General features: G+C 34.8%; 1 protein-coding gene and 1 pseudogene across 1 annotated transcript; both read left to right on the forward strand.

The window, feature by feature from the left end:
• The first annotated feature begins 4,099 nt into the window (after positions 1–4,099).
• On the forward strand, positions 4,100–7,203 carry LOC131609650 (F-box/kelch-repeat protein At3g23880-like; annotated as a pseudogene).
• Positions 7,204–9,278: 2,075 nt separating this feature from the next.
• LOC131612122 (F-box/kelch-repeat protein At3g23880-like) lies at positions 9,279–11,191 on the forward strand. The gene is made up of 2 exons (XM_058883943.1): positions 9,279–10,586; positions 10,842–11,191. The coding sequence occupies exon 1, from the start codon at positions 9,334–9,336 to the stop codon at positions 10,582–10,584; it is 1,251 nt and encodes a 416-aa protein (XP_058739926.1). The 5' UTR covers positions 9,279–9,333; the 3' UTR covers positions 10,585–10,586; positions 10,842–11,191.
• The last annotated feature ends 2,815 nt before the right edge of the window (positions 11,192–14,006 follow it).

The following is a 14,006-nucleotide window of genomic DNA, read 5'->3' on the forward strand; positions in this document are numbered from 1 at the left end:
CATTATCAGCAAAATACTTATTTTATTTTAATTAACAATTATTTTTATTTCAGACACAAAATTTCTCTTTTTCTCACAGGGAACTATCAAGAAAATATATATTTTATTTTAATTAAAATTGACTTTATTTGATACACAAAATTCTTATTTTCAAATGTCAAAATTTCTCTTTTTTCACGGGACACTATACCTATTTATTTCCATTAACAATTGCCTTTATTTGAGATACAAAATTTTTATTTTTCAGAATATTAAAATTTATCTTGTTTCACAAATTACTATCAGCAAAATACCTATTTTATTTTAATTAACAGTCGCCTTTATTTAAAACACAAAATTCTTATTTTTAAATATCAAAATTTTCCTTTTCTCCATGTTACAGACATTTTTTTTAATCATCGTATTAAATAAATTTATCCGTGCGAACGCACGGGTATTTCGTTAGTTTTGTATGAGAAGTTGTTTCAATTATATTTCAAAATAATATATTTAATATTATTTTGAAGTTATATAATATTGTGTTTTGGGACAACAAAATGCTTTAAGGTAAAAGGTCCAGTCATCCACCATCCCAATCAATTTTATTTAGCATATATATTCATCACGTGAAAGATAAAGTACGTTTTTTTATCTACACTTTTAATTATATTCATCTTGAATTCTAAATTGATTTGAAAGTTGGAAAATTATTATTATTTTTTTTTTATAAGCAAAATGAATTAAAAATGAGTACAAGGGGTACTCAACCCATTACACACTTGCAGTCAAAAAACAATCAAGGGGAGCATGAATCCAATATTGTACCAAAGTGGACAATTGCTCTTCACTTTCCCCATAGACAGCCAAGACCAAGAAGTAAACTTAATGTAGTATAGAATATCATCTAAAACACAAGGAATTCCTCTAAAAATAGCATTATTCCTGGCTATCCACATAGACCATACAGAAGCCATCCAAAACATTGCTAGAATCTGCTTCTGCTTCTTCTTTTTTAAGCTTCTATGCTGAAATTTGCAGAATTTTTCAAAATGATCTCCACCCCCCAAGCCATCCAAGTCATTCATTCCTAACCACAATGTTACATTCCTCCACACATTCCTTGACATAATGCAGAAAAACAACAGATGATCTCGATTTTCATCAGCAGAGTTACACACTATGCATACCTTGTCGGCTTCATTACGAATAATGTTTCTCTTTGCCAATTGATCTTTCGTGGCAAGCCTGTTGAGCATTGTGCGCCATCCAAAAATTTTGATTTTTGAAGGAATCTTGGACTGCCACATAACTTTCAGCACCGAAATAGATTGCACGTCCATAATATCTTGGACAGTATTAAAAGAAGCTACGGTCGGCGATTTCAAAGTCTTACATCATCGTGGAAATAGGTTAGGCCGATAAAGGGACCTACAGACTAGTCTATTTAAGCTCAAGACAGACTACACATTATTTTTTAAATAGAAAAGGCCTAGTCTTTTTTATAAGTCTATTTAGTTAAAAGGCTAGGCCCTAAAATTTTTTTTTAAGCTTATTAGGCCGGCCTATTTATATAAATACGAATACATTTTTTTTACTATCGTTATGTTTTGTACTTTGAATTAAAATACATAAATAAAACTTTGTTACCTTGAAGAACTTGTGAAAATAAGATGAAAACATCTTATGAACATTGTTTTCATAAGTTCTCTTAAACAAATCGTCTCGTATAATTTATGCTAATATGTAAGTTAAAATAAGTCAATGCAAACAAATTTTTAGTCTCTTGGTATTTTAGTTAGTTAGTCTGTTTAAATATTATTTTAATTTCTTATTTATATATGTCTAAAACAAATAGGCTTTTACGTAGGCTAACAAGCTAATCAGGCCTTTAAAAAGGTTAGACCCAGGCCTACAAAATAAGCCTACGACAAGCTACAGGACAGACTTAGGCTTCCATTTTTTTGAAAGGCCAGACTTAGACTTGGCAAAGGCTAGCTGGGCCCAGCCTATTTCCATCTCTAATCATCAAGCAACACTAATTTTAATTCCACAACGAAACAATATACTTAAATTAATAAAAAGGCGAAATACCCCCTTTTGTCCATTAAGTATAGCCCTTGGTTCATTTTTATTCCTCAATTATTTTTCATGTCAAATTGGTCCTTTAACTTTTTAATAGATGCATACGAGTCCTTTCCGTCTACTCTGTTAAAAATCTACATGGCAGTGACAGGTGGATTTGACCAACTCTTGTGATGGAATTAGCGTCTGAAAAACCGACGCTAAAAGTTATTTCTGGCGATAGATTATTGTTGTTCATGTTCTTGCCCAATTTTTTTACAGTGATACCCCAACATAATAAAATAGAAGAAAGAAGAAACACAACCATATTGGATGTGGCAAGCTGCATGTTGAAGTAGAAGAACATGCCAAAATCCTTATAGGGTGAAGCAATCACCACCGCTATTTATATTCTAAATAGGTGCCATACCAACAAACTAACAAACAAGGTTAGCGAAGAATAATGGAGTGGCAAACGAACATTAATGAGTCATGTGAAGGTGTTTGGTTCTACTTGCTACAAGCTTGTTCCTGATGCAAGGAGAATGATGCTTGATGATAAAAAATTAACTTATGATTTGGGTAGGATATCACTAAAATGGAGCTTACATGATATTTAACCAAATCAATGAGAAGATCGCAATGAGTCAAGACATTGTGATTGATGAGAACTCTGTCTGGGAATGAAATTCAGATGATGTAATTAACAAGCATTTTAAGAGTTATGGAATCGACAAAGAAAATAATGAAGTCGAATTTGACCAGTTGCTGACATTCCAGACATAGTCGAAGTCGATGAGGGTGTAGCTAGCACAAGCTAAACACCTCAAAGGACTAGAGTGCTACCAACAAGGTTTCAAGACTATGAAGTTATTGGTGATGATGAAGTCACAAGAGATGGAGAATTAGTTCATTTTATTTTAATTAGGGAAGGAAACTACGATTGAAGAGTTACAAGCGGTCGAAAGAAACAACACATGGGAGCTAGTCGAATTCCCAATGCACACAAAAGCTATCAAAGTGAAGTGGGTGTTCAAATTGAAGCACAATGCTAATGGGTCAATAGTAAGACATAAGGCAAGATTAGTAGGTCATGAATTTCTTCAAAGATCAAGACTCTACTACTTTGAAGTATATGTCCAGTAGCAATATTGGAGATTGTCATATTGGTGGTAGCCCTAGCATGCAAGCAAGGCTGGTCAACATTTCACTTAGATGTGAAATCAGCATTTTTAAAGTATACAAGTTGCAGAAAGCCCTCTATGGTCTCAAGCAGACACATAGGGCATGGAACAAGAAGATTGACTCATACTTGGTCAAATTGGGATTCATCAAATGCAGGTATGAGTATGATGTTTATGTTTAGGTTGTGGCACAAGATATAACAATCATCGGCTTATATGTCGATGACTTGCTAGTAATTGGAAATAGCATGGAGAACTTGTCGACGTTCAACGAGCTGATGAAAAGGGAATTTAAAATTTTGGATCTGGAAAAATTGTCTTATTTCTTAGGCAAGTAATTTCAAATGTAGAAGCAAGGTATAATGCTACATCAAAGAAAGTATGTCAAAGAAATAGTAAAGAGATTCAGGATGGAAGACTTGAATTCTGCATCCTTATCCTTCGAACCAAATTTGAAACTGGAGAAGCATGGATAGGAGGACAAAGTCGATGTAACTTTGTTCAAACAAAATTTAGGATCTTCTTTTCAATGAAAATTTATATATATATATATATATATATATATATATATATATATATATATATATATTTTTTTTTTTTAATTTATCTAATTTTAATATATTTTTAAACAATATTCTTTATTTGCAATGCAAATTTTTGAATATTTTTTACTAAAAAATTATTTTATTTAAATTATTAGTGATATATATATGTAATAAAAATAATAATTATATATTTTTATTGACCAGACAATATTTTTTCAAAGATATAAAATAATAATTAAAGTAAAATACAATGAATTTTATAAAATTACTAAATTCTATATATTACAAATAATAGACTTTACAAAACTAATTAAACATTAAAAACCAAGTTAGGTAAAGATGACTCCGTCGCCCAAGTTTTTCCCCAATGATCTCGTTGGCGAGATCCTATCTGCTCTTCCCGTGAAATCTATTCTGCGATTCAGATGCGTTAGCAAATATTGCAATAATCTCGTTTCCGATTCCCATTTTGTCAAACTTCATCTCAAGAGATCATCAACACGAAATCCGCAATTCATACTAAAGGCCGATCATGTCTTACGAATCCCAGGCGAGTCCCCCTATGGCAGTGACGATGAATGGGAGGTGGAGGAAGCTTTCATTCCCTATTTTGTGAGCAGTTTAGTTGAAAATCCCTCTTTCGCCGTTGTTGTTGATCCTTACTACGTGGTGAAAAACCATGAATACCGTTTAATTGGTTCCTGCAATGGATTGATCTGTTTGGTTGGTGAATCCATCACAGATGGTGAGTATTATGAGTACTCGTTCCATTTATGGAACCCAGCCACCAGGACCACATCTCCGAAATTTGGGTTCTTACGTTTATTTCACAATCGTCTCGGTTGCACTCCCTCTATTGACGATGGCTATTTCATATTCAGCTTTGGTTGCGATGATTCTACAGGAACTTATAAGGTAGTCGCCTCACGTTACAATAAACGTGAACAAAAAACCAATGTCAGAATTCTAACTTTTGGTGATTCTGTTTGGAGAGATATTGGAAGTTTTCCTGTTGATCCTTTGAATTTGGACTTAATTTCGGGATCTGGTGTGTATCTCAAAAGCACTATTAACTGGTTTGCCATTCAAAATAAACTTTGGTATAACGGCGATGATTATAAGGATATTAATGTTGAACAATGTTTTATCACTTTCCTTGATTTGAGAACTGAGACTTGCAACAAGTATTTATTGCCTCGTGATTTCGACGAGGTTCCTCCTACAGAACCAATTGTTAGTGTGTTGGGGGTTATCTTTGTTTTTCTTATCGTAACGAGGAACTTTATTTTGTTATATGGAAGATGGAGAAATTTGGAGTTGAAGATTCTTGGGCTCAATTCTTTAAAATTAGCTATCAGAATCTTCAAATTGATTATGACTATAATGACGCATATATAAAATATCATTATCAATTGAAGCCGTTATTTATTTCTAAAGACGGTGATTCATTGGCACTAAGAAGCAGTTTAAACTCTCAAGAAATTATTTATAGTTGTAGAGATAATAGAGTGGAGCGAATAGAAATTGCTGCAAGTAGAACAATTAATGATGATATAACTATGTATAGTGCCTGGTGCAGAGACGAGGAATATTTTGAAAGCTTAGTTTCAGTTTTATAAAAGTAAGTTCCTCTTTCATAGTTTACATGTTTGAATTTATGCTAGTTCGTATATGTTGTTTTCATATGTATCAATTGTGTAAATATTATCTTTTATATTCCTTGACTTAAGAGCTTTAATTTGATGTGTGGGATGCAGAATTAGAAGAACCGCGGAAAGCTAATACAATGTGAGAATTAAAAGCTTAGAAGAAGAGCAGTTAAGGTAGTGCCTGTTTGGGAGGGTGGATTCAAAGGATTATGGTTTGTATTAGTTAGGTTATGTTTGAGAGTTTGGAGGGGAGGAGAGGGGAAGGCTTCCAAAAATTAAATTTTAAAAAAATATAAGAAAATATTTGACATTTTTTGGAAAAATGATTTTGTTTAGAATGATAAAAGAGTCATTATCATTAGTAATTTTTTAATTTTCAGAACACTATAACAACCTAAAAGATATTTGGAAAATTTATGTAAGCCCTTCAAAACCCTCAAAAACCCTCCTTCAATACAATTTTTGAGTTCCCCATTTTATGGAGTTTTTGGTTTTATGAATAAACTCAAACCCTCCAAAACCCTCCTACCCAAAATCTTTTTATCATTTTCATTCAATTCTTCTTATTTTTCAAAGTCCTCCCCTCCCTTCCCCTCTAAACTCCCAAACATAGCCTTAGGATTTTAAAATTAAATTACTGCATTGCAATGTTTATTACACTTTTTTGTTTATATGTTTAAGCCTTGATGAGAAAAAAAAGAAAGCTCAATTGATTTGTAACTGTTATAGAATGAATACAACATTTTTAGTTAGCAGTATGTATTAATTATTGTGTTTGATATCCACAGTGGAGTTGACACTTTGTACTATTTCTAAGTCTGTGACAACAGTTGGATGGATGTGCTATGGTATGAAATGGTATTTATCAAAAGCGTTGCCGGTAGTGACTCCTTCAGCAAGAAGTGATAGGTGGCAAAGGTATAATGGATATGTCACATATTGAAGAGCACAACTTAAATGGATTTGTAGGTTGAAGGGTCATCAAACTTAAACGGTTAGACATATTGAAATTAGTAGGCATTAGAAAAACTATGGCATATTATATACAAGGACATATTGAACTGTTGGAAATGACTTTTTGTAGCAACCATCTTTGTCGTTGAAACCCAAAAAATATAACCAGATTTTTTGCAAGCCTATTTTACCAGGCCCTTGTATACGTCTTATTTATGCATGCATGAGAATAATCACTAGGCCCTTAGAGACAGTGAAAAAGATCATGGTATACTGATGATTCTCTTTTGATCATTTGAGGTGAACTGTAGCTTCTTATCTTCGCTCTATCACAATCATTACCATACAATGCAGGAAATTTGTTAGACCTTTAGTGGTAGTTATTACTCCCATTCTGCCTCCCTGCTGTGCCTGCATGTTCGTGCTGCCGCCCTCCCACCTTTTTAGCCTTCTCGGCCTCCACAGCTCCTCAACCTGTTTAAATTTATCGTAATTAGTTAAAGAATGATATACACTTGATAATTACCATATGGATTTTTATTAGTATTTGTTCAATTTTATAATTTCATGTGTGGGATTGCAGAATCATAAGGACCATCAAGAACTAATACAATGTGGAAATTAAGAACTTAGAAGAAGAGAACCTAAGGATGAATTCCAGGAACATGGTTTGCATTAGTTTGGAATTTAGAATGAAATTTGTCAAGGAACTTAAGGACATGATTTTTTCATGTACTTTGTTTTAAACCTCCTTTTTTTTACTATGTTGATTTGGACAAGGAAATACCTCATTTTATGTTTCAAAGGTGATTCTATGTTGCCCAATATTCATTTGTTGGATTTTCATCTCGGTTTGCATATTCAAAAACTTCTTTTAAAGGCTGAGGCATATCATAATTACTGCATTGAAATGTTTATTTGTTTCAGTTTAAGCCTTGGTGAGAAAAGCGCATAACGTTTATTGATTTGCACCTGTAGTAGAAAGGAATCCTACATTTTTAGTTATTATGTATTAAGTATTGTGTTTGATATCCATAGCACAGTTGACACTTTCATTAGAAACTGAATCTTCAGCTTTTGGCCAAAACTAACTGGTTTTTGATGTCTTATTATAAATCTATTTGTCTGGTTATATTCTTTCACTAGTGAGTATGAAGAGTACTGGCTCTGGTTATTCTGTTTAGGTATTTTTTTCGTGATTTTTGCAGCTCTCAATGCAGCAATTTCAGGTCTCATGGCATTTTCAATTTGAAGTTTGTATTTAGGAATTCAATAGACACTCATTAGGTGGTGGCCTCCTGTGACAACAACCCACATCAACAAGGTGGTGGCCTCCTGTTACAATCCACATCAATGGAGAAGCAAATGCGAGAATTCTCTGTTAGAGTGATATTTTTTGGATAGAAAAAGACTTAAAACTCCAAATGCATAATAGCTCCAAATCTAGGATTGCAGCTTCAGTTTCGGAATGCTTCTGTTACTCATACGAAAAGGCAGCTTCTTTTCAGTTATTTCAATTTAATTGTTTTCTGCTCAATTATGCAGAAAATCTGTAGCCAATAACCACTATGGGAATGTCAATAACCCGCAAGAATCTTTTAAGTTATTGTCATCATTCTAAAACAGAACATACAAAAGGTATTTTTGTGGTTTCCGCAGCTCTCAATGCAACACTTTCAGATTTCATGGGATTTTAAATTTAAAGTTTGGTTTGAACAAGTCAACACACGCTTATAAGGATAATTAAAGAACAGCCAGCTGTAGCAAAATGAGATGTAAAAAACATAATTAAAGAATAGCCAGCCAACTGTCGATCCACCTGCAAAGACAACTCCAAAAATACTGCAAAGACCATAGAACACACACCTCCTTTGAATCCATTTCAATCCATACACATTTTCGGGCACATGAACCATTGAGCCACAACTTACTAACTGATTAGATGTATTATTTATCCAATTTCTCAAATTTATTTATATTGATTCAAGCATTTGCTCCTTTGAGGCATCCTTGTTGTTGAATACTTTATTGTTTCTTGATTTCCATATTTTCCAAATACAAGCAAACCACACAACGATTAATCTGTTGGCATAAATTCTTCCGTTTCCGAGTAGGGAATCAAACGGATTAAAATGAGTCACATACACTCTTTAAAATACTGTGAATATTCCTACCCAATTACTAATTGTATACCATTACCATATAATTGCAAAAATAGAACACTAAAAAAGTGAGGTACGGTTTCCACTATAAGGGTAAAAATTGTTCTCACTTATAAGCACCAAACCCTATATTGTCTGTGAGACTCTCTACAAGTCAACATATATCATTTACATTTCAAAAACTATTTTTTTATTAATAAAAGTTTCTGGTTTTAATTTTTAAATTCTTAAACAATGGTAGTATAATGTTTTTTAAAATTATTTTGATTAAACCATATTTTTTTTAATAGAGACTACTTAGATACAATTCTTTAAGTGTGATTTATACTATTTTCCAATAAAAATATGAGGAATGTATAATTTCCTCTTACACATTCTGCAAGTTTTTCCTATTTTCATTCCTTAAATAATGCTAAAATACACTTGTCATATTTTCATTGGAAAATAACATAAATCATACCTAAGAAATTGCAGTCAAGTTTTCTCCTTTTTTTTTTTAATTAAATAACATTCTCACTCCATTTTTTATTGGTTTATATGTGTAAAATCTTTATTTATAAAAACCAAAATGAAAAATATCATTCTTTTATTATATATTAAGAAATTATTTTAATTTTGTTAAAATATTTTTTTAAACATAAAAATCTGAATTATCAGTAACATATAGAAAGGTTTAACTTTAATTATATCACCTTTTTATTGCATTTTACTTTAATCTTTTTGACAAAAAATAAATAAATTAAAACACCGTAAAAGTCTTAGTTCAACTATTACAACCGGGCTGCATTCACCCACATCTATGACCATGCCGCCGGTGTTCTTCCCCGACGATCTCATCAGCGTTGTCTTTTCTGTTCTTCCTGTAAAATCTCTTGTGCGATTCAGATGTTTGAGTAAGTCTTGCGACTCTCTCATTTCCGATCCTATCTTTGTCAAATTTCATCTCAAAAGATCATCCATTCGAAACCCGGTCTTAACTATAAACACGCAGCACATCAAACAGATTCCAGGCGATTTCCTATGTGAGATACAGTGGGAGGTGGATGAATGTGTTGTCCCATGCCCGGTTAGTCGATTAATTGATAATCCTTCACTCACCCTTTTCATTGATCCTTGCTATCAATGGAACATTGACCAGATATGGGGCCGTATAGTTGGTGTCTGCAATGGATTGATCTGTTTGTGCGGCGAATCTTTCAATTTCATCCATTCCTATCCAGAGTATTGGCTCCGTCTATGTAACCCAGCTACCAGAATAACATCTCCTAGATTTGGGTATTTTCCTTATATTAATCATGGCGATGACAGTTATGGTTATTCCTTTGGTTGTGACAGTTCAACCGACACTTACAAAGTAGTGGCATTCAAGCACATTCCCGATCCATTCACAACTGATGTGCGAATTCTTAGTTTAGGTGATAATGTTTGGAGAAATCTTGAAAGTTTTCCTGTAATTCCTCTTCGTCTGGGTTATGAGGAAAAAGATGTCTATTTCAGTGGAACTCTCAACTGGTTGGCTATTCACAATATGCAGTTATATAATTTTAAGGATATTACTGTTGAACAGTTTGTTATAGTTTCGCTAGATTTGGCGACTGAAACTTACCATCAGTATCGGTTGCCCAATGGTTTTGATGAAGTTCCGTCTAAAGAGCCAACTATCGGTGTGTTGGGAGATTTTCTTTGTTTTTCTTATTCTTACAGAGAAACCGATTTTGTTATATGGCAAATGAAGAAGTTTGGAGTTGAAGATTCTTGGACACAATTCCTTAAAATTAGTTATCAAGATCTTCAAATAGATTATGACTTTAACGATGTTACGACAAAGTACCGTTTTCAATTGATGCCAATGCTTCTATGTGAAGATGAGGATATGCTGATACTTAAGAGCGGTCAAGATCTCCAAGTAATTCTCTATAATTTGAGAGAGAATAGAGTCGTGCGAACAGATATTAGTGTAAGTAGAACTCCTACCGATAATAGAACTAGCGATCACGTAGCCTGGAACTTTTTCAAGGGTTCTGTTGAAAGCTTAGTTCCTGTCTTTTGAAAGTAAGTTCCTCTGCCATGATTTGCAGTATGAATTTAAGACATTTGTAAATGTTGTTTTCATAATAATCGATTGTGTGAATATTCTTTATTTTTATCGGCTTGAAAATCTCCGGTAATAGCAGACTGCCACATAGTCCTAGTAATATATTCTTTGACTTGATGTCAAAACTGACAGTACTTTCAATGTGTGTGTCTTGTTCTATATTCATTTGTTTTAAACATATAAAATGTTATTTTTCATGTGTGAGAATGCAGATTAAGGAGGACCAACTGCTAATATAGTATGAGGAAAATAGCCAAGGCAGTGGTGTCTAAGGAGGAAGAATTGGTTTGAATTATTTAAGATTTTAGAATGAAATTAGTCCAGGTACTTAGAACATGATTTTTGATGTACTGCCTGATAAAATACCCATGGAGGTGTCTGTTGTTGATTTGGATAGGGAAACACCTTATTGAATGAAATACCTTAGTAATGGTAACACCCTATTGTGTGTTTTAAAGGTGATGTTGTGGATTTGTTGGCTTTTTAAAGGTTAAGGTTGTTAGTTGCAGACCCAATTAACAGAGAATGATAGACATTCAATAATTCATCTTAGTTTTTGTCAGTTAGTTTTTCTATTCTAGTAGCCGTTTGTATTTTTAATTGTACTTGCAACCAACTCTATACATTTATTTTAGAGTATTATGATTTAATAATGCAATTACTACTTTCACGTATCCCATTCTTCATCCTCACTTATAAGTATTACTTTCATATATGTCATTCTTATTTCATATACACTAGCTCTGCCCGAAATCTAACATTGGTATCAGAACTCAGGTTGTAGGACTAGGAGCATCTCGTATTTGAAAAGAAAAAAAATATGAAACCATAGCTTAGAATATTGAAAGAGATGTGAGGGTTTTAAAAAGCAGTCCGAACCGCGAAAACCACCGCGACAAAAAGATATCGGAAGTATCTGATACTGTTATTCACCGTTTTAAGATAGAAAAAACAAATCGCAAACGAAACTCCTTTACGAACGCTAAAAACACCGATATGGTAGCAAAACATCGCTATGACCGCAAAACACCGTTACAGACAGAATTTTAAGAATCTGAAAGAGAATCGGAAACTACTAGGAATCAGAATATTAAAATTATGAAGTTAAATTGTGTTCTGGACCGGCCCAATCACTCTTATTGGGTCAATCCAGCTTTCGGCCCAAGGCACCCTGGACGCGCGCACGACAGCCTTCCCCGGTCCACCCCGGGCAAACACCAGACATAATCGAGCACGAGAGAGCCTCATGCCCGATAGCGGCCAGCTCATGCGTCGTCTAGATCCACACCTTACAAAGTGGAGCCAATTTCGCTTAGGATTATCCTATAAATAGCCCTCTAACCTCAGAGGGCAAGGTAACCTTTTTCTTACCCCCAAAATCTCTCACTTTGTTGTACCTTGTGGATCACATACTTACTTTGGCATCGGAGTGCCTTGCAGGTACAACCATTTTCCCCCCTCTCAACCGCTCCGGATTTCAAGTCTTCTTTGTTGCTGGCCATCTGATCTGCTCGGTAAGATCAGTGGCGCCGTCTGTGGGAAACTCCAGCTCCCTCGTTCCTCTTCTTGCACTTTCTTGATCCGTTCTTTCCCCTTGCCAGAATCCAGGAACCAAAACTCTAATCAACTATCATCCATGGTTGGCAATAACAAAGACTCCTCTTCATTAGACTCTACGATACTCAATAAGAACGACAACTCTGTCGTCGTTCCTCCTTCCAGAAACATCGTCCCTCGGGACGGCATCACAACATCTCCTTCGCCGAAAGATTTCCAAGAAGATGCCCTCCATCGTCTCGGGAAAACCGGCGGCAGAGACAACCACGAAGAGGTTCTGGAAAACCCTTTCTCCTCCAAGGACCAAGCTCCCAAGAACCAGACCATGACAGCCGTTCTGGCCGCCCCTTGCGTAGACGAACGCACTTATTCAACAGCAGAATGACAGGATCGGGGCGCTCGAGCGAAAACGCCGCTCGAAGACTCCCCCCGACCACAAATCTCGCTCTCAGCGCGACATGGTTCCCAAGAAACGCCCTCGTTCACCCTCCCCGAGGGAAAATGCAGGCCCCGCTTCCAAGAAAGGGTCGAGCGACCACCGCTCCCGGCACCGATCACATTCCCCTCGGCCAAAAATAAGATCTCGGTCACCTCCTGCGAAACACGATGATATCCGCAGACGACACAGGCGGAGTCGCAGCTGATCCTCTACTCTTTCCGCCAGCGACGAAGAAGAGGAGCGTCGGGGCCCTCTGTCCCATGCAATCTTGGAGGCACCCCTGCCAGCCGGTCTAGAAAAAACCACGTCGCTGGGCACGTATGACGGGACCACCGACCCAGACGAGCACATAGAGAACATCAACGCCCTCCTAGACTACAGAGGGGTGCCCGACGCAATCAAGTGCCGCTTATTCCTGACCACCCTGCGCAAAGGAGCTATGACGTGGTACAAAAGTTTGCCCGATGAATCCATTACTTCATGAAAGGTGCTCGGAAAACTTGTAAAACTAAAAACAAATTTTTAAAACTAAATCAAGTCGTATTTCTAACTCTATGCATGAAATAGAAGAAATAAAAGAAAGAAAATGATAAATAAAACTAAAATTTAAAAAAAGCTAACAACCAATAGTTCCCACCTCACGTAGCTAGACAAGTTTTTGACCGAAAGCAATTTAGTTATATTTTTTTATAAAAAAAATTGCAATACAAGATTTTTAATCTTTTTACCAGATTTTTTTAATAGTATTTTACTTTAGGTGCTTTGATAAAATAATAATTAAAGTCAAATATCTTAAAATATAATTGCAAACTTTAATAAAAATATTATTGGTCTTGGTTTTATTTTTCAGTATATTAAATAAATAATGTATCAGACTGGAATTTTTTTAAGAAAGTTTTTCAACCCAACCCATGGTTATCTTACACACGACGCAAAATTTCATTTTTGTCACCAGCTTCCGTAGATCTACATCCAGAAGAATCTCAAATTTTAAAAATAATTTGATTCCTTTCGTAGATGCATCTACGGAAAGGTAATAAAATAGTGTATATGAGATAAAAATACACATTAAAATATCTTAAGGGAAGCTTCCGTAGATGCATCTATGGAACAACTTAGCACCACATTGTTCCGTAGATGCATCTACGGATGGGTCTGATATAATTTGAACCAGCATGATCACTCCCCACATTGTTTTCTTTTTTGTGTTTGTGTGTTTTTGTGTATTTGTTTCCTGAAATCTGCTGCTACTGCTTTCTATTATGGTTTAAAAATAACATGAAAACTTCCGTAGATCCATCTACGGAAGGGTATTAAAATGAAAATTATAGGTCTTTACTGTAGATGCATCTACGGAAAGGTGTTACGTATGACCCTTCCG

The sequence above is a fragment of the Vicia villosa genome, linkage group LG6 (genome assembly GCF_029867415.1).
Source record: "Vicia villosa cultivar HV-30 ecotype Madison, WI linkage group LG6, Vvil1.0, whole genome shotgun sequence".
Taxonomy (NCBI): Eukaryota; Viridiplantae; Streptophyta; class Magnoliopsida; order Fabales; family Fabaceae; genus Vicia; species Vicia villosa.

Coding starts and splice junctions, on each gene's coding strand:
- LOC131612122 (XM_058883943.1), top strand. CDS start 9,334: ATGACCATGCCGCCGGTGTTCTTCCCCGACGATCTCATCAGCGTTGTC.